The following is a 24280-nucleotide window of genomic DNA, read 5'->3' on the forward strand; positions in this document are numbered from 1 at the left end:
TGGCCAATTTCCTAGAGTTTGAACCGGGCGCGTCTCTGCTTGCACCCTTTACACCCAGCAGGTTCAAGCAGGCTGCTTGGGATGCAAGCTGGGTTCCTCCTCCAACTGTTCCCACCTGAAGAAGTTAAAGTAAAATAAATTAAATTGGGATAAGTTAGGTGTCAACTCAGTTGAAGATCTCAAAGAGACTCGGAAATATATTTTCTCAAAGCCATAAAATAAAAAAAAAACAAAAATGTCTGCAAATTCTGCATTGGTGTTACGTTCTTCTATATATGTTGGAACTCACAACAATGGTTTCTGTTCCACATTAACCCTTCAAACCCGGGAGTTTTTAAACACTAGGAGGTTGATATAAGACAAATTGTCTGGAAATAGCAGCATATGACACTAGGCGTTTTATATCTAATAATTTTTTCTACGGAAGCAGCACTGTTTAATACTTGTGCAGAAACATTTAGTATTACTTTGGAATTTGCAGTTAAAAGAATATCATTACGAACACCAAGTTGTGATGTGAGGAGCCATTTTACAAACAAATCACAGTTTAACACTTGCGCCGAAAAATTTTATGATGTTGTTTTTATAAGTCAATATACTTGTCGGTTTGTGATTTGTAGTTAAAGAAAGAATTACTCCATAAAGTATGGAGCCAAGCAGTACTTGTGGATCTAACATTGCCTTTTAAACTCATTTTAAAATTGAGCATGAATCGGGGATTGATTACCGTAAATCAAGCACTAATTATAGTTGTACTGTACCTCAATGGAAGGCATGGTGACTGAGACATGAAGATCCTTGCCGTCGTTTATGGCTTCCATCATGGTGATGCAGTGAGAGCTCTCTACATTCTGAGCCGGATCCTGACCGGTGGCGATGTAGATCGCAGAAACAATGTTGCTGGCGTGGGCGTTGAACCCGCCAAGAGCACCAGCCATGGCAGAACCAGTAAGGTTTTTGAGCATGTTGAGCTCCACCAAGGCAGCCACATTGGTCTTCAGTACCTTCCTCACCACCTCTTCCTTGATCACTGCTTCACACACTACTGACTTGCCTCTCCCTTCTATCCAATTCACCGCGGCCGGTTTCTTGTCGGAGCAAAAGTTTCCTGCACATTCCGGAGTAAGGAAAAACTAAATCAACCCAATCAATTACAGTAAATATTCTGTTTTTCTTATGCTATCACTTGTCAGACATCTAATCACAAGTTCAGATCTGACAATGTAACATACAATGCTTTTGTCATATACGTTAAAGTTGGGAGTGCAAAATACATATTCCAACGTGACTAACAATGAATTTTGTATCCTTGGTATTTTTAAACTAACACTATCTTGTGAGTATATAACACTCGTCACGTAAAACTTCGTCATCACCGTTGTATATCCGCTACGAGTACAACAGTCATCACGAAATACCCTCTCAGTTGCACGCAATTTCCGACGACATGTGAGAATCTCCCGAAATTAACACTCACATGCAAATTATGGACAAAAAGAAGAGGAAGAAAGAGATTAATTAAGTTACCAGAGATGCCAATAACATCCATGTCAGGGAAGTCGATTTGGAGGAAATCTAGAACGTTTTGGACGCCTTTGGAGACCATGTTCATCCCCATGGCATCTCCAGTGCTGCAAGTAAACCTCGTGTACAAATTCTTCCCTGCTATCGAGCATTGAATCCTCTGAAGCTTTGCAAATCTACTGGATCTGAACGTGCATATGCAGTCAAGTCAACAAACGAAATTCCAAATTATTAATTCTTATTGTGTCATAAACTAATAGATAAATAATAATTAACTCTTCAACTTAAAAACAAAACGGTATTTGTGTGATCACTTAAAACAGGGATTTATACCACCCTCCTCTTGTTTATGTCATTTAATTCTTCTTCACTTTATTCATCCTAAGATTGGAAAAATGCAAGAGCGTGAAAATCATTTTCCTTAATTTAAACGATTCACGCAGAAAAAGAAGGAAATGAACACAATCCCATCAACATCATCGAGATATAGCAGATCAAAGATAAAGTTAACCAATTGATTAGTAATAAAATAATTTTTTAATCATTTCTCCTCTTCCTCGCCAGAAAATAATACCAACTCACACTACATGCAGATGAAACTCCCGAAATAAAAGGTATTCACTTTAGCCCCGCAAATAAACAAAAAAACATCAAAAATAAAAAATAAAAAACAAAAAAATTACAAGTTAGGTGAGGTTGGTGAGGGCATGCGTGAACCCGTTCTTTGTAATCAAGTTTGAATATTTTTTTCGTAGGTGAGACTAATTTATAATATCATTTTTCAACACAACACAAAACAAAAATAAAAGGAAAATAAGACTCACCAACGTGAGTTAAAGTGAGAAAATTAGGGGTAGTCACATAAAGATTTTAAAGGATTTTAAAAGTGATAGATTTGATAGGATTTAAAAGGATCAAAGACTCTTACAAAATTTATATGAATTTTAAAGAATTTGAATGAATTGTGGTGGAAAGATTTGAAATCCTAGGAGGTGGGGTTGGATCCTTTTTACTCTTGGTTATATATATTTTTTACTCTCAAATCCTACAAAACCCACAATTTATTAAATCCTTCAAAATTTTAATTTTTTTTAATACATTTAGATTTGGATCAATTTTAAAATACTTTAAAATCTTTTAATTGATTACACTTAGATGGATTTTAAAGTCTTTTCTCAAATTCGAGTTTGACTACACCCCTATATTGTTAAAATTAAAATGCAAAATATTGCAGGTGAAATTCGAACTATTTTTTGAGAAAACTAAAAGAACAAAACAAAAGAAATAGGGTTGAAGTTGAACGGTCCGAACCTGTTGAACACGACGGCGAGGGAATCGAAGTTGAGCGGGTCCTCGACGAAGAACTTGAGTTTGGCAGCTCTGGCGGCTGAGCTGAACCGGACAACGGGAGCTCGGGTCATCCCGTCCTTGAGAACCACGCTGCCGGCCCCGCCTGACATGTGGATGGCCTTGCAGCCCCTATTGGTGCTGGCCACCAAGCATCCCTCCGTCGTCGCCATTGGCACCGTGTACTCCTCGCCGTCGATCAGCAGCGGCCCCGCCACTCCCACCGGGATCTGGACGTACCCGACCGGCATCTCGCAGCACTGCCCCAGTATCGCCTCGTAGTCGAAGCCTTCCAGCGGGAGCCCCATCAGCGAACTACCGGTTGTCCGCTGCAGAGCCTCGCGCCGTATCGCAGCCGCTCGCCGGCAGTCCCCGAGAGTGGACTCGAGAGAGTATGACGGCGTGGTTCCGACGACGACAGACTTGATAATTTCCTCGTCATCGGTCGACAACGCCGTCGAATTGTCGTCGATGGCGGTTGCGGTGGTTGTGGCGGCGGAGATGGAGGAGGGGAGTGCGGTGGCATTGACTGAATTTTTTCGTTGGACGACAACGTCGTCTTTCCAGGGGTCGTGGGCGGCGCGGGAGCTGGGGGAGACGAAGGACTGGACGAACTCAATGCCGAAGAAGCCGAGTAGGTAGATGACGGAGGCGAAGAGGGAGAAGAGGGCGGCTAGCTCGGAGAGCGTGACGACGTGAAGCGGCGTGGAGCTGCGGATCTTCTCTCGCCAGCGGTGGAGGAGGAAGTAGGCGACGGTGAAGAAGAGCGTGAAGAAGAGGCCATTGGTGAGGTAGAGCGGGAGGGGAAGGGCGTCGGAGGCCTTGAGCAGCTGCTTGTCGGATTTAATGGGTTCGCCGGCGGCGGAGGCGGTTGAGGGTCGCCGGCGAACAGCCATTATTAGAGAGAGAGAAAAAGCGGGGAATTAGGTAATTAAGGAACTAATAAGGCAAATAAAACAAAAGGAAGGGATACATTAGTGGTGGGGGTTTATTTAATTAATTTGGGGTTTTGTTAGGGAGTTTGTTGTAAAAATGAGCTGGAATGGGGAAAAGGCGGAGGATTTGGACCGTTTTTTATAGAAAGAGGGGAGGGAGGGAGGGAGGGAGGGAGGGAGTGAAGTGGGAGTGCGGGCTGAGTTGGTTGGCGCGCTGGCTGCCTGGACCAGGAGTCCCACTCCCACACGTACAGTGTGCTTACGCGTGTGTGGTTTTATCTCTCGGATCGGATCTGTGGATCCAGTGGATCCCTTCGCGAACTTTTGGAGTGTTGACCGTCCTTTGCGAGAGATTTTTCAATGATGAAATTGTACACCATATGTCACTATATAAATGATGGGATATTTGTATGAAAAAATTAATAAATTAAAAAATAAAATTTTCTACCACTTATATAGAAACACGCAGTGTACCACCCATGCTCTAGTCATAATGAAAAATTTCTCCAAATTTGGAGGAACTGTTGTTATAATCACGTAGATACAAATTCCACCAATAACATCAAGAGAAAATTATAGCAATAGTCTCGCAACTTTAATCTAATTGGAGCAATGATCCCTTAACTAAAAATTCATGATCATTTGTCTCTTAACTTATCAAAACATGCAGCTATAATCTTTTTCCGTCAACTCCGTCAGAATTTTGCAAAATGAGTCATATTTGAAGGACTATTGCTACAATCGGGTTAAAATTGGTGGGCCATTGCTCCAATTGAGTAAAGTTGAGAAACCATGTCTCTATTTGAGTTAAAATTAAGAGACCATTGCTATAACTTGTTTCATTTGGTTTTTTATATTTGCTTCTTAATTCAGCCTCACATGCGTGACATGTGACATATTTTAACAGAAGTTGTAACGAAGTTAACTAAAATGATCATAATTATGTATTTTGATGACTTATGGGATCAATGATCATGTAATTTAAGTGCTTTTCAAAAAAATAAAAATAAATAAATACTATTACGTTTATTTTATTTAGAATTTCTTTTTCAATGCAAACGCTTAATAGCACTTTTAATTGTCATAAAACACGTTTATTATTATTTGTTAAAAAAATACACTTTTAATATCTAAAAAGAGTCCCAAACAAATGATAAAACAAATTAGTAACTTCATTAACAGTGTATATATATGCGACTCCCAAAAATTACTACAAATCCATTGATCATCATCATCATCATCATCGTCATCGTAGTCGTGCGCTCATGACGGGCTTGTTTTATTTAATTTTTGAATTTTGGAAGTCTCTCGCCATGGACTTCAGTTCCTTCTTCTCTCATTTCCTATTAATTTACTTGCCATTTTTGTTTCCATTTTACTCATCTCTGCCTCTCGTCTGCCTTTTTCACGTGTCGTCTTTTTTGTTAAATTTTCGTACAAGACTTCGACAAGTGAACAAAATAATTACGTTCCAAATCGTATTATCATATTATATTTACAAGAAACTTTGTTTTTTATTCTGAAAGATTGATCTGTACAAGCAATTGAATATAAGATGTTTGTGTAATTGTTCGGGCAAAGATTTCTCTGGAAAAGATCTCTGAACTTCAGCACAGCTCTCCAATGGATTGAGACTTTGATGTTTGGTAGTCGGGCTCTTACTTGTTGGTGTGCTGCAATAAGAGCTTGAAGTTAGTTCTGAAAGGTGTTTTTGTGGGGCCTTAGGTGTAGGCCTTAAGGCTCACAATCAAAACTAACTAAATGCTTAGGCATGCCACTGTTATCTCAATATAGCAGATGTAGAACAAGTGTGTTTTAAGTCGATTACTTGTGCCCCAAGTTACTCGAACTTCTTGTTTATCAAAGGATTGTCACAGATGAGTTAAGTTTGCAATAAGTTCTTTTTCTTGCCTTGTAAACAAGGACTTTTAGTTCATGATATTGTATGTTCGAATGGAGGGAGTCTAGAGCTTTTTAAATCATTTGCTTGATTCCATGTTGTTCTTAATGAAAACAGGTTCATTATGTTAACCAGATTCGGAAGCACATAGGACTCTTAGGTAGGTAATAACTGGAAATAACTTGAATACATGCTGAAAAGTACATTTAGATGACAAATCTACTAATTTAAAAGATGAACAAAGAGATTCGAGCAAGATTTCACCTTGTCTGGCAAGGTTGAACTTCTTGCAGCCACTTATCTTTGAGTTGACAAGGGTTGTATGCTAAAAGGGATGGATGGTAAACAGGTTTTACACGAGGGAATCAATACGACAACACTAGGGAAGGTAACATAACTTGTACACTAGACAAAAGATAGCTTTTCTAAGGAAACTATTGCTAAAATGATTGAATCTGAGTTGATTTTAGCTTTCTGGATGCAAATCTGGATTGAGAGCAGAGTTTGTATGCTTGTTTGTTTGATTGGTTGAGTGTCCTTGTCTCAGATGCTTGCTTCCCCTTTTATAGGCAATTTTGGCTCGACTGCTTTAGCTCTACTCTTGCCCGAAAGCTTTTAGAGGGTAGTGAATCATCATCTTTTTACTTGTAGTGCCACTAGAAAGTGTTTTTTGGCTGATAATAGGTTGGTTTCCATCGCTTGTCACTTCAGTTATAGACATGTGACTTATGTCTTGGTTGAGAAGGCTTTTAATCTGCATTAGGCTTCAAGGTTAGGCTTCGGGCAAATGCAACCTGCTTTAGCGCCTTTGAGCTTCCTTTCTCCTAAACCCAATATTCAAATATTAACCCAAACAGTAATATTGTATTTAATCCACATGACCAACACTTACACAATCTGATTTGTTCAATACAATTCAATATTTGTACTCTACTTAATTTAATCATGTAAATTTAACTTTACACATCAATACATGCCTATTGCAGGTATTGATATATGAGATTTTATTCCAAAAGATCTCGGTGCTAATATGATAAACACTAACTTTTAGCTTGTAGATTATTGTTGTACTTACTTAGTATTCGAGGCAAGTAGAAACTCTCATTCATATCATTGACTATATTGAGTCATACATAAACTCAACAAAAACATATCCAAAACAAAGTCACACCACAATGGAGGAGTCAAAAGTTTGAGAGTGTGAACAAATGTCTTACGTGAGAAAGTTAACTAAACTTTGCATGCGGGTTCTTTATAAGAAGTTGGGTTAGTCCCTTAACATCAATTGGTTTTATAGTATAACTCGACTTTCTTCAAAAATTTAGTCAAACATTAAACATTGACTAACCAAAGATACGTATTGATAATCTTGTATTCAGTGAGTTGAATCTAAAACATTCTCAATTAAATGGAGAACTATGTATCACTAAACTTCATATATTTTGGTATCTACCGCATAGAATGAGTTCTAGAATGCTGATTTTGGGTCTTTATTTACTAAATGGGTGTAAAGATAAATTTATAGAAAACTATATTTTAATCCCTAAATAAGATGAAGTTTAAAAAAATGTCTTATGCAAAATTAAAAATTGATTTTAGTCCTTAAATTTTATTTAATGTCAGCATATGTATTCAATGTCTCTTTTTTAATTTATATTTTTGTGAATTTTTTATGAAAATATTATAAATTTAATTCTCGTTATGGTAAGCATCTTATACAAGAAAATATTTTCGTAGAGATTTTTCGGTATACTTATATTTTTGCATATTTTCTTATCTGCCACTAATTAATTACAATATTTTTAGGTATGAACATTTTGGTACACTGGGTTAATATAATATGTTTAGGTACGAACATTTCGGTACACTAGTTTAATATAATATATTTAGGTACCGATATTTCGGTACACTAGTTTAGTATAATATAGTTAGGTACGGAATTTTTGGTACACTTATGTTTCTACATATTTTCTTATATGTCACTAATTCACTAAAATATATTTAGGTATGGGTAATTCGGTACATTAATTTTGTAAAATATATTATGATACAGACGTTTATGTACACTAATTAGAGAAAATTAAATACAATTAATGAATTAAAATGTGTATAATTATAAATTATAAATTTAATGTAATAACATTAAATAAGTTTTCTATTAAATATAAAAACTAAAATATAATAGGAATTTGAATTAAGTACACATTTAGGGACTAAAATCAATATTCAATCTAACACCAGGTTTTTATTAAATTTAAATTTTATTGAAGGATTAAAGTTCAAAAACCCCATAAATTTATATATTGAATTTGGTTTGTGATAGGGGTGCAACTTAACCCAAACCCAGCTCGACTTTAAACCCGAACAAGCGGGTTTTTTTTTTAGTTATAACCCCCCTGAACCCAAGCCGATTTCAACCCGTTCATTGATTGGGTTGGGTTAGGTTGATCATTTGCCCGCTCGAATAAACCCGAACCCATTCATTGATGTTGCACATAGAGCTGTTAGGATCACCCATAACTCTTACTGCTTCCAAGTTGATATGGAATTATATGGACCATAAGGATGTACCAAAGATCTAAATTGTGCCCGAAATCTGCCAACAATTTGACTTTGAATTCATAAATGTTTAGTGGCACAATCATCCATTTGATCGAAATTTAACCCTGGTTCATACCAGTGGGATTATTATTTTAATTACCTGACTATTGTACGTCTGATCCAGGAGGATGAATGTGGTAGTTTGGTGGACTTCGGTGCTCCAACCGTTGACGTGCAATACACTTTTAGTAATTTTTCATTCAAGGCAAGGCATATAAACCCTAAGCTGTTATTTTTCTTCCTGGATGAAAATGAGTGATGGTGGTTTTCTCTACATAGCTTTTTTGGCATTGGGGTCTCATGCTCTACAAAGACTTGATTCTAGTTTTGGACAATGAAGTGTTCCTCTCTTTCTTTCTTTTTTTTCTTTTCTTTTGGTACTAGTTTTGGTATTTCTTGTATTTTAATTCAAAGTTTGCATGGTTGAACATTCATATTTAGTTCAACTTTATAATGGATACAATTTGCGGGATTGAATTTTAATTTTGAAAAAGTTGAGCAACCCGAACCCGTTCATGTCCAACCCGAACCCGATTAAAACCCAACCCTTGGATTAGATCAACATGTCATAAAAACTTGGTATAAGATTAAAAATTTAAATTAATCCTTTGACTGGCTGTCCACCTCAGAATTAACATTAAAACTCATATTTTATTTGTTTTAAAGTTTTTATGTGAATTTTAGTTCCTAAAATACCCCACAATTAAATATTTGACTTTCTTGCCAATTTTTAGGGGTTGATTTGAATGCCTCATTTCCTCCAATGAAGATAATTACACCTAAAAATAACAGAGATACCACCAAATAAGAAATTCAGTTACATATCAAATAAATAAAAAACGAATGTAATTATCGATTAGAATTATAAAAAAAAAATCATATCACCATGAAACAAAACTCAAGGAAATCATTTTAATGAATACATAATACCAAATAAATAATCTAATGTACCTAAACCATGGTACCTATATCACAATATCTATATCATGGTACGTACCGAATACATAGTACCTCCAAATTAAAAGGACCTAATTAGAATTTTAATGCACCTAGAACATGGTACCTATGTTGGATTAGTGTACATCACTTTTATAGTGTGCCAAAATATGGATTAGTGTACCAAGTGCAATACAAATATGCAGATCATATACAAATATCAAACTAATATATAAAGTATTCAACATAATAAAAAAAACTCCATTGCAACACCCACCACAAAGCTAAACCCTAAAAAACACCCACACGATTTTAGTGGAAATGCCACATAAAGGGGCAATGAAAGATTCATACAACTGAATCTTCGGGTTTAAAATGGAAAATGCAGCACTCATAAATCGGCATTTAAAAGTGGTGATTTCCTTCCCAACGTGACATATGGGCAATGTAGGAAAAATAGAATCAATGAAACCACCCAAACAATTAAAAGCTGATGTGGATAATGTATGTTGACATGGATGTACAGTCAAATGACTATAATCAATATTTAATCTTGCATAGGACATTTTTCTAACTATAAACTTATTCAAGGATTAAAATCACATTTTCTAAGTAATTAATGTGGGTGCAGAAAATACGTTGGGTGTAGAAAAAAATTATATGAGTTCACATAAAATTTCCCTTTCATAATTCTGATTCAAACTGCATATGTTTCTCTGCTGCCGACAAACGTATGGAGACAATAACCTACTTATATATATATATAACTTGTAACAGAGAGTATTTGAATTCAAATATCTATTCACGTGAACTCAAGAAATTTAAATGGGTAGGCGCTTGACCGACCAAGTCATTTTCGGGTGTATGTTCAATCTTTTAGGAAACAAAAAATAGATCGATCGATCGATCTAGCTTATGGATCACTAGCTTATTTCAAGATACAACGTCGATTGTGGTGGTGATCAATTTCTGTAACTCAGGTTCATTTACAAGCTGTTGCCTCGATTTTATGATTCATATACTGTAATTTGTAAAATTTTAAAGATCGTTTTATTTATTACTATCGTTGCCATTTAGTATGCCTGAGCAAATATTATATAATTATTATTGTCGCCACTGCATATGTTTAGGGAAAATGTTCTGTTTATTATTACTGCAGCCATGAGTATGTATGGAGCATATACATTAGTTTTTACAAATGTATTGACCATTCAAAACCCTATTTCAAGTTTTTAATTAAAGTCCAGTCAAGCTTAGTTACATTAAGTCAATCTTGCACTTGAATAAGATATGGCGAATTCTTAGTTAATAATTAAAAAAACACACAAAGTCAAGCTTAATTACCTAACTAGCTACTTAATTGCCTGCTTCAGAAACATATATATTATATACGTATAATTCGCCATATTTTCTTTTTGTTTATAATATATGAATGAATTAATCCAACTGAAAATTCAAACCCTAGTATGCAGGGAGACGGCCTGGGGATCACAGAAGGGACAACAAGTTTAAGAACAAATCAACAAAAATTGAAAAATAATAAAATAATAAGATGACTGATGTCGTCTTACTCTTTCAAATGTGGCCAGCAACACGATTTCACTTTGGTTTCATGCTGGACAATATTGACTAATGGTTTTGTTAGTATTTTTCTTGTTGCTTAAATTTGTTTTTTTTCTTTTTGCCTTTAACTCTTTTGTAGCTGATTCCAAATAAAGAAACGATGCACTTTCTTCGGTTAACAGTTTTGCATATTATTTTTGTTAAAAATTCTTGAAATTCTGTGAAGTATACATCATATAACTATGTATGAGCTGTATCCAAAGATTATATCCATGCATATGTGAAGTAATTTTTTTTAAATAAACAATATTATCTACGTTAAAAGGCTGGGGGAGTGAGCTAAGCAGCTAAATCTCACAATAGGCTAGTAATAATGTGATGTAAATATTAGAAACGGGTAAAAATATCAAGAGAGCAAGAGCTTAAGTAAAGTGAATTTAATATATATGCATTTTTAAAAAAAAAATTATTTATTATTATGGTGGAGGGGAGGGTTTGAAACTATTATTTATGAGAGGGAGAAATTTTGAATCAGAGACGCATAAGTGAAAATTCAACACCCTATCCACTAAAATATTCGACCACATGTGAATTCTTTATTGTCTTAGCGCATAAAAAAAATATAATCGAATACTACAATTTTATATGTATACTCCCAAAAATACTAGTATGATCTAAATTAATTTTATAACAGTTGTTTTTTCTTTTGTTGTGAATAATGTTTTCTTACATCTCTTGGCGCAAAATAGAGTAAAAAAAACCTTTTTTATATACAAGAGTCAAGCCAACCATTGGTAAAAGAATTTAATGGTTGTTGGGGGATCATAGATACAAGAGTTAAGCCGCTACCGACCCATGTCCAAACAAACAGTTAAATAAAATGCAATTTCCTTCTAGGAAAACAAAAGTAATCTTTCTAATACAAACGATGTTACCATTTTAATTCACACTAAAGTGAGATGTATATTTTGAACTCGGAGCAATAAATTGAAAATAATAACACAAACTATCAGGGTAATCTACCACTTGTACTAATTAGGCTTTTTAGCTAAAATGGTCATTGAGATTTTCATAACACATAACTTTGGTCCCTAAAATTTAAAATCAATAGAAGTGGTCCCTGAGATTGTCCACCATCTATTATTTTGGTCATTTTATTAAAAAACTCCGTTAAGTGGTCCCTGAGCTTTTTAATATAAAGATCAAAATGATGGATGATGGACAATCTCAGAGACCAAAGTTATGTGTTATGCAAATCTCAATGACCAAAATTATGTGTTATGCAAATCTCAGGGACCAAAGTTTTGTGTTATGCAAATCTCAGGGACCAAAATTATGTGTTATGTAAATCTCAAGGACCAAAGTTTTGTGTTATACCCTCAACTTAACGGAGTTTTTTAACGGAATGACCAAAATAATTGATGGTGGACAATCTCAGGAACCACTTTTATTGATTTTAAATCTCAAAGATCAAAGTTATATGTTATGTAAATCTCAGAAACCATTTTAATTAAAAAACCTACTAATTAAGCTGAATACCATTTGCGTTAGATGGTAATGTACACTACTCTACTCTTGTAGATTGAACTTAATACCTTTTGCTTAGGAGGAATGGTTGGGTTTAATAACTATGATTGAAATAGTTATTGGGAACGGTCAATTAAAGATGGATCGGGTAGTTAGTTGAACTTGAAAAGCGACAAAATTAACTTTTATTCATAGGTCGAATTGGTTGTAAGGAATGCTCTAATGTATTCGTACTGACGATCTAGGGTTAAGCGTGAATTGGACCACCCGTGACCATGCTTGGTATTCTTTGGCAAAGAAAATGAACAATACTTAGCTATTCAAAGATGAATAAAAATTCCTAATTAAAATTCTTAGTGTTTTAATACATATGGTCGCGAGTTTGCTCCCAATTCAATGTTTCTTTACTGTCTCTAACTTTTTGCAAATGTCCATGAACTTAACTTTTAATTTAAAGGTGTAATCTTTTTTAAAAACTAATACAACAAATGAAAAGAAATTAAAAACTGTTGCAATTCTATTAGATTAGGAATATGATTGTGTAAATTCTATCATATCTAGGATATTCTTATGAGATTCTACCATATCACTTAGACTAGATATTATCCTATTAGAGTCGTAATCATATTGGGTAAGGAATTTACTTTCCCTACTACTATAAATAAAGACACAATGGGGTGAGATAACACACACCTCACAATTACATATCTCTCTCTTCTCTCTCTATGTGCCGCACCCCCTTTCTCTGGCCTCCTTTATACGATTCAGTAAATTATGCCTACAACACGTTATCAGCACACTCTTGATGCTACGCTAAAGATAGTTTATTCTTCAATCAGTGGAGTATTACATTTTAATAATTCTTTTTATGATTAATTTATTATTTTATTGGATTGATTTATATGCTATTGATTCAATTTCATTTTTCTTTGTTGAACATGATACAATGCATTAGAGATGCAATTCCGACTTTCAGAGAATAATCTTCTACAAATTCAAAGGCTCAGTTGTTTTCTGCCAATTAGGTATTTTTAAAAATAAATTAAGATATTTGAAACAACCATGAAGCATGAAAACATTCATCATGATGCATGAACCCCCTAATTTATATTTTCCTTTTGTTATATATATTGCATATGTTTTCATATAATTGTCAACATACATATATATATATATGTGTGTGTGTGTGTGTGTGTTCAAGCATTATGCAACTATTAATCGCTATGTGGAATTTGTGAGTCAAATAATCAAAAGAAATTAGAAGCAATTTAGAGTTTTTCCAAACCCTAGATTTTGAGAAAAAAAAAATATTCCCCGGCCTAAAAACTCGAACTATTGCTTGGTTCCCTCCACAGATGGTCCACCTGCAGTAAGTCCATGCTGATGGGCTTTTGTTTTTCTCCCACCTTGGCCCGTATTGCAGCAGCAAGCCTGCTACTTTTGAAACTTTTTTTCTTTCTCTCGGCCTATGAGTGTAGCAAGCTTGTAAGCTTGCTTTTGCGGGTTGATGAACTGCCTGCATTAGCCTTACACGACCCAACCCGCAGCTTGCAGCTGCTGAGCTATACAAATTGGACAGCAGCTAGCAATCTAATGCTAGGTTGCCTCTTTTTCTCAGTCCAAAGCCATTTTTGGTTTTTTTTTTCTATCCCATGCCCATATTTCTTTTGTGGTGCCCGATTTCACGGCCTTAACCTATTTTTAGGTATTTTCTTTTGCATGGCCTGCAACCGTCTAACCCAAAAATATGGCTTGAAACTTTGTATTATTTTTCTTCTACGATCGACCTCGAATGGTCTCGATCTATTGAATTAATTAGAGTGACCAACAGTCCATTAATCTGACATGATATCCAAAATTGTTGGCCTGAAGCCTACTTTTGGACATTAACGATTCAATATTTTATTTCATTTCTTTGAACCACTAACTCCCTTTCGTAGTCCCGAAGCACTTACACTTACACTTGAGTTCTTGAAGCAACCTAAATCCACTACTGTGATAACCCATCCCTAATCTTACGATTTTATAGATTTTAAAAGAGTGATTTGACGAAAATGCCCTAGAGGTAAGATTGTTGACTTTCGTTGACTGTCTTTTCGTGATGGTACAAGCTACTATTTTACCGTATTCTCGAAGTACTAGACGATACGAACGCGTAAGCGTAAGCGGAATAAAATTCGGAGCTACGGTTAAAATTTTATGGAACTACGAGTGTAAAGGACGTTTTAGTAATTTCACATTTATGGGAGATAATTTGATTTTGTTTTGGCCTTAGGTTGTGTACCACGTGGGGCCTATACCTCATTCTTCTCCCTCACTTTTTTTTTTTTTTTTTTTTTTTTAAATCTCCCCCACCTCAATTCACCACTCTTTGGCTACCACCTCACCTCTTTCCCTCTAACCCTCTCAGCTCTCTTATTCTCATATCTCATCTCTCTCGTCTCTCTGTAAAAAGAAAAAACTCTGGAGCCTAGCAGCACAACCATCACCTGCCACCTCTCCGGGAATTACACCTGAACCACCATGCCATATCCCTTTGTCTCTCTCCTGTTATGCATCCATCTTTTTCAACCTCCATGTCGTTTCTCTCATCTTTACAAACACGAAACAGCCATGAGGCTAAGGCCATCACCATCGCCGTCTTCCATGGCAGATGACCGTTGAACCAACGCTCCCACAATATCCTATCATTTGAAACCTAGCCCTAGAGTTAGTTCCAAACATCCCAACGAGAATGGCTCTCGGATCATGAAGCTTTAACACTGTGGAGACTTACCAGCGTGGATTTCACCATTTTCTGTGAAGGTGAGTGTTGATTATGCTTTGTGTGATATCCCCTCGTGGTTTAAAATGACTTTTAGGCTTAATGGTGAAGTTTGGACTGGATTCATGGCAGAAATGGCAAGAAAGGAAGTTTTCCAGATTTCTGGAAAACTAGGAAGCATGGCCATCCGACCACTTTCAGACCAAATTCCTGGCCAACTCGACCATGATGGGGCTTCTAGTGGGTATAGACCTATTTCCTACACTTCTAGCTTCACTTAGGTTTTTGTATCATGGATTTTGTTGGAGAATCGAGCTCGATAAGAGCTCTGGAAGTTGGACCAAAAACGTGCAAAACGTAGGCCTTCGCGAGGAAGACGAGTACGATGGTACTCGCAAGCGCGTAGGTGCGCATAGACTCTTGTTTGTCATTGGCGCGTGTGGCGCGTGGCTGCCAGTGCACCCACTTGTGGAAGCGCGTGCGGCGGTGTGTGGAGAAACCCAAGGTCCCTTATTAGGTTTCTCGATGTGCCGAATTCAAATTCGCCGTCCGTTTTTCGACATTCGACCATTTTAAAATGGTTCCTTTATTAGCCATACCTTGTACAAAAATGCATAATTACGTTAGTACGTTATATTTACGTTAAAGGTTTCGTTTCTAGGTGAAACGCATCACGAGGATCTTCGAAACTCACTAGGCGAGTTCGACATGACGACATGATCTATGAGTGGGTCTTTTCTTTTATATAGTATATATAATTGTTAGTTTCCATTTATACATATCAAAAATAGTTTTCTACAATACGCCTAGATTAGCGTGATGTTTATAAGATTTTGGCATAATGATAGAAATTATGAAGTTATGCTACGTCATACGGGATGCATAGGTATGTGTATTATTATTGATGCCATAATTACATTTACGGCTACGAATATTATTATGTGGACTAGAGTTATCAAATCATTGCAGTATGACCATATTTATGTTATCTGCTCATCGTTTGCTGCACCGATGTTGGTACTCACCCAGGCCAGGGTCAGTCTTTCACGTGCATATGCACATCACACCGTACACTCACTTTGGATCCATTGTAGGTGCTAATCTTGTCCTAGATTGCCAAAGGCAATTAGGACTCTTATGTGCTGCGCATAATGCCAGTCTTCATGTGATTGCAATACTAGAGCATATATCATTGTTACACCTAATCATGTTCATGTTAGAATATCTCTGCATAAACTCATGTGTCAGCATGTGTCGATGAGCACTCGATATGGTATGTTTACTTGTGCGAGATTATGTGATTACGGACGTCATGTAGTTAATTACGAATTTTGTGACGTATTGTATTCTTGCGATATTGCAGGCTATGGTAAGTATTTTCATACTATACGTAGTATGTAAATTTTAGAAATTATACTTATTTTACGGCGTAGGGTTTTTAAGTTTTCAAAAAAAAAATTACGAAGCTTTATTTTTTGGCCCACTCACCCTTGTTTTTCGTCTCTCCAGGTTTTAATAGCTAAGCTTTTGTATCGACGAAGATTCTTGGCAAATCTTGGTATTGGACATTACCCTCGATGGTATAATTCTCAATCTACTCCACTGTACTTTACTTATGCTCTGACGTCACGTGTGAAATGGATTCATTCCCGCTCACATGTGCACTCTTATATTTAGGCACTTTTAGGTTTAAATTTATTCACATTTTCCACATCACTTCATTTATGGCTTCGTCACCCTCCTGGTGTCAACCAGCACAACTCGATTTGGAGTCTAGATGGACTTTACGGGTCGGGGTGTGTCAACTACACTTAGTTGTATATTATATTCTGTGTTCTTATAGGTACCTCATTTTTATGAACTACAAGTTCATAACTAAACTCGAACATGTAGTTTCGAATTTAATGCCATTGAAACCTGAAGTTTTCATAAAACAATACACCCATGAAAACCCGACGTTTTCATGTAAACTATGTCTTAGATACTGAATGTTCTAACTTTGATGTTTATGGAGATCTTATTTCCATAGCACCAATCACAATCTTGTTTCATCCATTTAATGGATTGTCGAACCGTAACAAGTTTGATTTCACTGATTTGGACGTTTCTTGATATAAACCACTCTATGTGGGTACAAGACGTGAATCTTTATTTGAATATCAAGAAGTTAAGAAACCATTGAAGCCAACAATGGCATGGAAGATCTGAGTAAGCCTCTGCCATTCTCTTCATTCGAAGACTTAGGCCCGAAGCATTACAAAACAAAAGCACATCCCGGATGAGGATTTCATGGCTCTTTGGCTAGCTCATACAGACCGTCTGATCATGCAAGATATTGGTTGAAGCACACCATGATTACATCCATAAATGAGTACGATTCTGAATCTTATAAATCTGATCGAATTTTGACTGGAGAATACTTGCTCGTCCTTCCTTATTTTTAACTCACTTCTGAAGTAGCAGCGTGGAGAGCAGAAGTTTACCAAATTCTTGGATCTTATTACTACCACACTTGTGAGAGAAAGGTACCCCAACAATTTAGCTGAGAGGTACCGAACGGTATACACCTAGTTTCGGATAGAGTCTACCAAATGGTGGTGCTCTGCTTTGGCAAGGATGCACCAAAGGGCATGCTTTGCTTCGGCAGAGGTGCACCGAAGGTATTCCTCTGCTTCGGCAGATGCCTCATAAACAAACCCCTCTAGCTTCAGTTGGAGCCTATCGAACCCAAGTCTGGGTCTGTCTCTTTCATGATCCAATTTTGAGTTTGTTTTTACAACCTATGGTAGAATCAAGGCTTGTCAAGGCATAACACACGCTTGAAGCTTGATCCTTGGCACTTAAGACCTAAAACTTCAAGAATTAAAGATATTGTTCCCAAACCTCAACCTTGTAGAATCTACTTCCATTTTGATGGAAGAGATCATTAGTTATGCACCAGTTTGTGCCCCTACCAATGTCATTGAGAACTATCATTCTCGTAGTCAATATGTGAGACTAATTTTGCTTAACCGAACAACGTTGGAAGAGCAGAATTTTGACATAAAGGCCTTGTTGGCCGAATCCCCTTAGTAAACCATTTACTTTGTGAACATTTTTCTATATTCTTGGATTCAAGTTTGGTGTTTGTTTTAGTTATGGATAATCTTATCAATATTGTCCTCAAATATGAGTTAATTGAATCATGTTTCTTGTATACATGTGACCAAATTTAATTAAACAAGGGATTAGGTACGAATGTGGGAAAGTTAGTTGTCTGGTTGAATGCGATACTACGTACACTAATTTTATACCTAAATCACATCTTTAACAATGACTTCAAGTCTATCAAACCTGATTAAGAGCATTCGCACGCTCCTCGTTGTATGAATAGTACTAAATTACAGTTTAAAAGACCTTATATTATTCTCGTTCTGGAAGAACGTCGTTAAGTTTTAAGGATATTTGAGAGAACAATAATCATGAATGAAACCACTGAAGAGAATAGAGTGTAATATCTTTGTACCACCTTCAAAATACTAAGCCTAAAGCTATATTTTGGGGCCAATAGGCTGTCTCCCAAACTGGGAACATGCCATATGTGGTCGGCTTGCAACCGGGTGATTCAAGTAGTTTACTTGCTTTGGCACGACTGTTTGGAACACTTAGGTAGAACAATGATGCCACGGCGCATCTCCTTACCCGAACTAAGGATCTTGTGCTTACAAGCACACTTTGGTAAGCCCACTCATTTGGGAAATTTGATTTTCTATATCATCTCTTGCAAAGATACGAAACAACCCTCTTTTCACAGTGAATTCAAGGGAATATATGTGGACTAATCCAACCAAAATACGGACCATATAAATACTTATGGTTTTGGTTGATGACTGGACAAACTAGTCATATGGCTGTCCACATATATTTATGATTTTAAGGGGTTCACCACCCTAATTATCACATAAAGTCTGGAAGACTAGATAATGCCAAAGAGTTTATATTGAAGATGCTTCGATAATTATTGCATTTCTTTTAGGTTTGTAATTCACCCAAAATAACCTCGCAGAGTGATCATAAAGCGCAATTTCAATGATTGCCCGGACCTTGGTGAATGCACCAACTTTCGATTTTTGCCTAGGGCTATGCAATCTTGTACTTAGTTATGTTGGTCCACCTTGAGGCCTATTACCACCGAACCATTTTCAACATTACAGTTGGTTACTGGGTATAAACCTGACATTTCATATTTACGCATTTGGGTGTGCATTCCATGTGCCAAGTTGCACCCCGCAACGTACCAATATGGGTCCTCAAAAGAAGGATGTGAATCTTTGTCGATTACGATTCTCCTTCACACTAGCTCTCTTAAAGCCCTTACATGTGATCTCTTTACAGCTCATCTACGGATTGTCACTTCAATGAAACAATATTCCCGCCGTTGGGGAGAGATAAGAAAGTCAACGTTCCTGTAGAACGACACGAATTTACGTGGACGTTGCCCACTATGTCTCATCTCGATCCCGATACCGCACAAGTGTGATAGGCAAGTGCGATGTATTATAGCTTTTAAAGTGACGATATTATATACTAGCTGCAAATAAGCCTGCAATGATAAATGTACTTAACGGATATAGAGTCAAAATCCCTGAATGATGTGCCGCTCTTGTTAGATAGTTTGGCCACCTCTGTTGGATGGTCCAGCACACTAGCAGATAGCCAATGAATCTGTCTTAGCCTGAAGCACGACAGATTACTCAGTTCATAAGATTCACTCCCTAGAAGAGGAAGGTCACGGCACAATAATGAATCTATACTCGATCGTTGTCTCAAATCATTTCTATCTTACAAGATTCATTTGGATTACTCCCGATGAGATAATGGAATTAGAGTAAGATTATCATTGATGATGTTTTCACTTATATGATAGCTACCGACATAAATGAAAAACGACGATATTGAACTGTGTTCCTTTGATTAATGACAACGTAGAACTGATTGGACAACCGAAATTACAATCTAGGTTAAATTCCTTACCAAAGTGTGTTTTGGACCTATCATTCCTGCACTGCCCAAAGTAACCTTGTTGTGTTACAAGTGGGAAATGAAGTATAATGAGATGAATGAAACAGTGCGATATGATGCACACCTTATGGTGTAAGGTTTCTCTCAAACGCCCTGCGATTGATAGCAACATTATGAATGTGGTTAGTGTTTCTCCATAAGGATATTGATATGGAGATTACATGTAAGTTCCCGAAGAATTAAATGGACTGGTTCAAATAGTTCCAAACCACGAAACACCCTCTCAACTCTTTTGAGCCGTTCACTTACAAATTGAAACAATATGACGGATGTGGTATACCCGTCAAAGTGATTATTTGATCAGTCAAGCATATGAAGTATGCCCTTGCATGTTAAACTATAAAGTCTTATTTCGAATTGCAAGAGTTGCAGTTTATGTTGATGATATGCATCTGACTAAGACTTTAGAAGAGCTTGAAAAAACTGCCTCACATCTAAAGACGGAATTTGAGATGAAAAATCTTAGGAAAACTCGTTTATGCCTTGACCTGAAGTTAAAGCATTGTTTTAATGGTACTTTAGTCTACCAATCAAACTATACCCCGAAGGTCTTACCTTTTTAGTATACTTTAGTTTACCAGTCGAACTATATCCCGAAGGTGTTACCAAATAAGACCCTTGAAGAGGTTATGGAATTCAAAATTTCATATCTAAGTTCAACTTTGCGCTTTCTCATTGTGTTAGATAGGACATCTCATTCGATGTTGATATATTGGTAAAGTTACAGCACCACGCTTACACGCAACCATTGAATTGGTATTAAAGACGTTTTCCGCCACCCTGAAGGTACTACGAATTTGGGCAAATCCCAACGCATCCTGAGCAGATCCAACCCCTTTGATCCTCGGAATGATGTTTGCCTTGTTTGTTATGCTAATGCTGGTTACTTATCAAACCCACACAAGGCAAATCCCCGAATGGTTATGTCTTTACTGTTAGGGATATCACAAAATCTTGGAGGTCCACGATATGACCTTAGTTGTGAAACCTTCAAATCGTTCCAAGACTCACCTTACTTCACTACGCCACACATGAGACATGGTTGAGAGTTTTTGTTGAGCATATTCGAAGTACTTATTGTTTTTATCCATCGTTGAATCCCAACAACGATCCATGAAGACTATGCTGTATGTATCAACCCAACCAAGACATGATACATCAACGAAGTCAACGCCAAGACATATTGCGTCTACATCTACATCAGCAAAGTATCAAGAGATTGAAGTCATGCAAGCTGATCCTAGACAACCTTGCTGACCTTTACACGACGACACTGCCAAAGTTAACCTTCCAGAAGCATGTCTGAGGAATTGGTATGCCTAACTATTCATATGCAATGTTTATAGTTCTCATTTGGAAAATCTGTCAAACTAAGGGGGAGTATCCAGAAATATACTCACTTGATCTTACTATACTCTTTTTCCCTACGATTAGGAGCATTTTTCCTATTGGGTTTTGGCTACCTAACTAGGTTTTGACGAGGCACCCATCCTGGACTGGTCATACCCTTGTGAACTTTTCTACTTGTATCTAGAAGACGTATATTTTTTACTTAATGCAACTTCTCACTTTTCTCCTTAGCCTATGAGTTTTTATCCCACCTTGGGTTTTACCATAGTGAGGTTTTGTGAGTTTTACCTTTTATGCATTCTTCCGTTGTTTTGAGACTCGTATTCGCTCATTGTGCTAACGACTTCATCAATTGAACTTACTTCATCGCTGAAGACCTGATGTGCCATTTGTTTGAGTATTTACACACTCAATGGGGAATGCTGCAGTCTTATTAGATTAGGAATGTGATTGTGTAAATCTTATCATATCTAGGATATCCTTATGGGATTCAACCATATGTCTTAGACTAGATATCATCATATTAGAGTTATACTCTTATTGGGGTAAGAAATTTACCTTCCCTACTACTATAAATAAAGGCACAATGGGGTGAGATAACACACACCTCACAATTACGCATCTCTCTCTTCTCTTTCTATGTGTCATACCTCATTTCTCTCTCTGGCCTCCTTTATACGATTCAATAAATTATGCCTACAACAAAAACTAATATAATGGTGTTATCTTTTTAAAAACTAATATAACAAATGAAAAGAAATTAAAGAAAAACAAAAGGAGCCAAACTCTCCACCTACTCGATAACCACCCACCAAACAACACACAACCTAGTCGGCGCCGACACTCCACATCGCCAACGGTAGCTCATTTCCTCTCTTTCAATTTTACTTTCTTCCCTTCTCTCACTGGCAAACCCACCAATAAAATTCTTTTTCTTCTTGGGTTTAACCGCAACCGCAAAACATCCCCGTCTTTCTTTTCAAGACTTTATGATATACATAAGATTTTCACTAGATTTTTTGTATTAAAAAAGCTCTGATTCTATCCCTAATTTGAGGATGATAGTCTAAATCTTGGGCTAAAAGAGAGAGAGGGGAAGACGAAGGGAAGTTTTGGCGGAAGGGAAAATGAGTTACCGCCGATGACGCAGGGGTGGCCCATTTGGGTGGCCGTCAGGGTCTGGGTTGTGTGTAAAGTGTAAACCTAACAGCCGTTAGGTTGTGGCTATCTTGGGCTTTTGTTTCTTTAGTTTTTTAAGGAAAGAGATCCTTTCTGGATCCTTCCCTCTTAATCCACCAAATCAGGGGATCAGTACCGTTGAAATTTGATCCAATGACTACAAATTGGGGCCCACTTTAAAGTTATAATAACTTCAGCCATTAGGTCAAATCTCAACGGCACAGATCTCCTGATTTGGTGGATTAAGATGAAGGGATCCGGAGAGGATCCCTTTCTGTTTTTTAGGATCTATTTTGGGAATTGTTATTGACACTCCCAAAATCTCATTTTGCACTCCAAACTTTCTATAATTAGAAAGAAAATTATACTTGTAAGAAGTGTAGAATGAGATTTTAGATGCTAATAACAATTTCCTTTATTTTTTAATTTATTAATGATGTTAAATTAGAGTTATTTGTTATACACATGTCAATATTAGAGAGAGGAGACAAAAAAGACACTGAATCAGAGATAACAAACCCACTACCATATATATTGTATTCTTTAATATCTTTTGCTCTAACGATTGGTTTGATAATCGTTTTAATATTAGTTTTCAATTTTTATTCTACAATATAGAAGAGGTATGTGTGACAGAGGAATGAAGGTAGAAAGTACTGCAATATAAATATCAACGACACACGAAATGTTGAAAATACAAAAATTCTACATCCAAAAACTGCTAAATTATTTCGCTTCCAATGACACCTATGAATTGCGTAAGTGACAATATATATGCAAGTTAGGGACTAAATTATTGTGTTTGTAGATCACCGTCTCATCTCTCTGAAATCTTAAAACAAAATACAAACCAAAAACTAAAAAATAAAAATAATTTTATTTACATGTAACACAAAATGAAATGGTATAGCTCCCTAAGATCAATATGAAAATAAAGAAATAAATAAAATAGAAACCCAAGAGGGACGACTTACGGGCTCATAGATGCATGCATGCAATACGTATTATTTTATGAAGCCAAACTCACACCTACGAACATTGATAATTATATACCGATTAAAACCACCACATTCCAACCATATTCCAACTCCTCCTCCCATACTCCCCGTAGCCTCTGCCCATTCTTTATCATGCATGCATGCATGCATGCCTGTCTCCTTTGTTTTATATATACATATGATAGCTGGCGTACGTGCATGCATGTTTGTCATGTCATGTGTCCCCCACAAATCATGTTCTACGTGTTTGAGTGGATATTTAATGTTAGGATTAGTGCGATTGAAGGCTCACTAACACAAAAAGTAGAAGGATGATTGGGCTTGGACAGTTAGCAGCCTAGGAAGAATTGAAAATCATTTTTGCCAAGAAATAGGCAACAAGCCTATGTGAGAAGTAACAAGTGACAGAGGGCAGCTCCCCCCCCAGCAAAAAGTATTTTTTCGGGGCATGAATAGGTAAATAACAAAAATAGATGGTGACTCATCATACTCTGGAGGCCATCACCAAAAAGGGAGGCTTGGACAGTCGGGCTAGAGAGTCTATAAAAGCAATGAAGGACACAAGGAAGAAAGACATTCAACCAATCAATCAAAA

General features: G+C 36.6%; 1 protein-coding gene across 1 annotated transcript in view; it reads right to left on the minus strand.

Moving 5' to 3' along the window:
- Positions 1–3900, minus strand: part of LOC137742197 (3-hydroxy-3-methylglutaryl coenzyme A reductase 2-B-like) — a 4547-nt gene extending 647 nt beyond the window's left edge. Inside the window, exons 1-4 of the mRNA XM_068481992.1 lie at positions 2836–3900; positions 1528–1709; positions 762–1108; positions 1–115 (exon numbers count right to left, since the gene is read on the minus strand). The exon at positions 1–115 is cut by the window's left edge and continues 647 nt beyond it. Coding sequence (XP_068338093.1) covers positions 1–115; positions 762–1108; positions 1528–1709; positions 2836–3767 — 1576 coding nt within the window. The 5' untranslated portion in view covers positions 3768–3900. The remainder of the gene's footprint in view (positions 116–761; positions 1109–1527; positions 1710–2835) is intronic.
- Positions 3901–24280: the final 20380 nt, after the last annotated feature.

This window comes from Pyrus communis, chromosome 1 (assembly GCF_963583255.1).
Source record: "Pyrus communis chromosome 1, drPyrComm1.1, whole genome shotgun sequence".
Lineage (NCBI taxonomy): Eukaryota > Viridiplantae > Streptophyta > Magnoliopsida > Rosales > Rosaceae > Pyrus > Pyrus communis.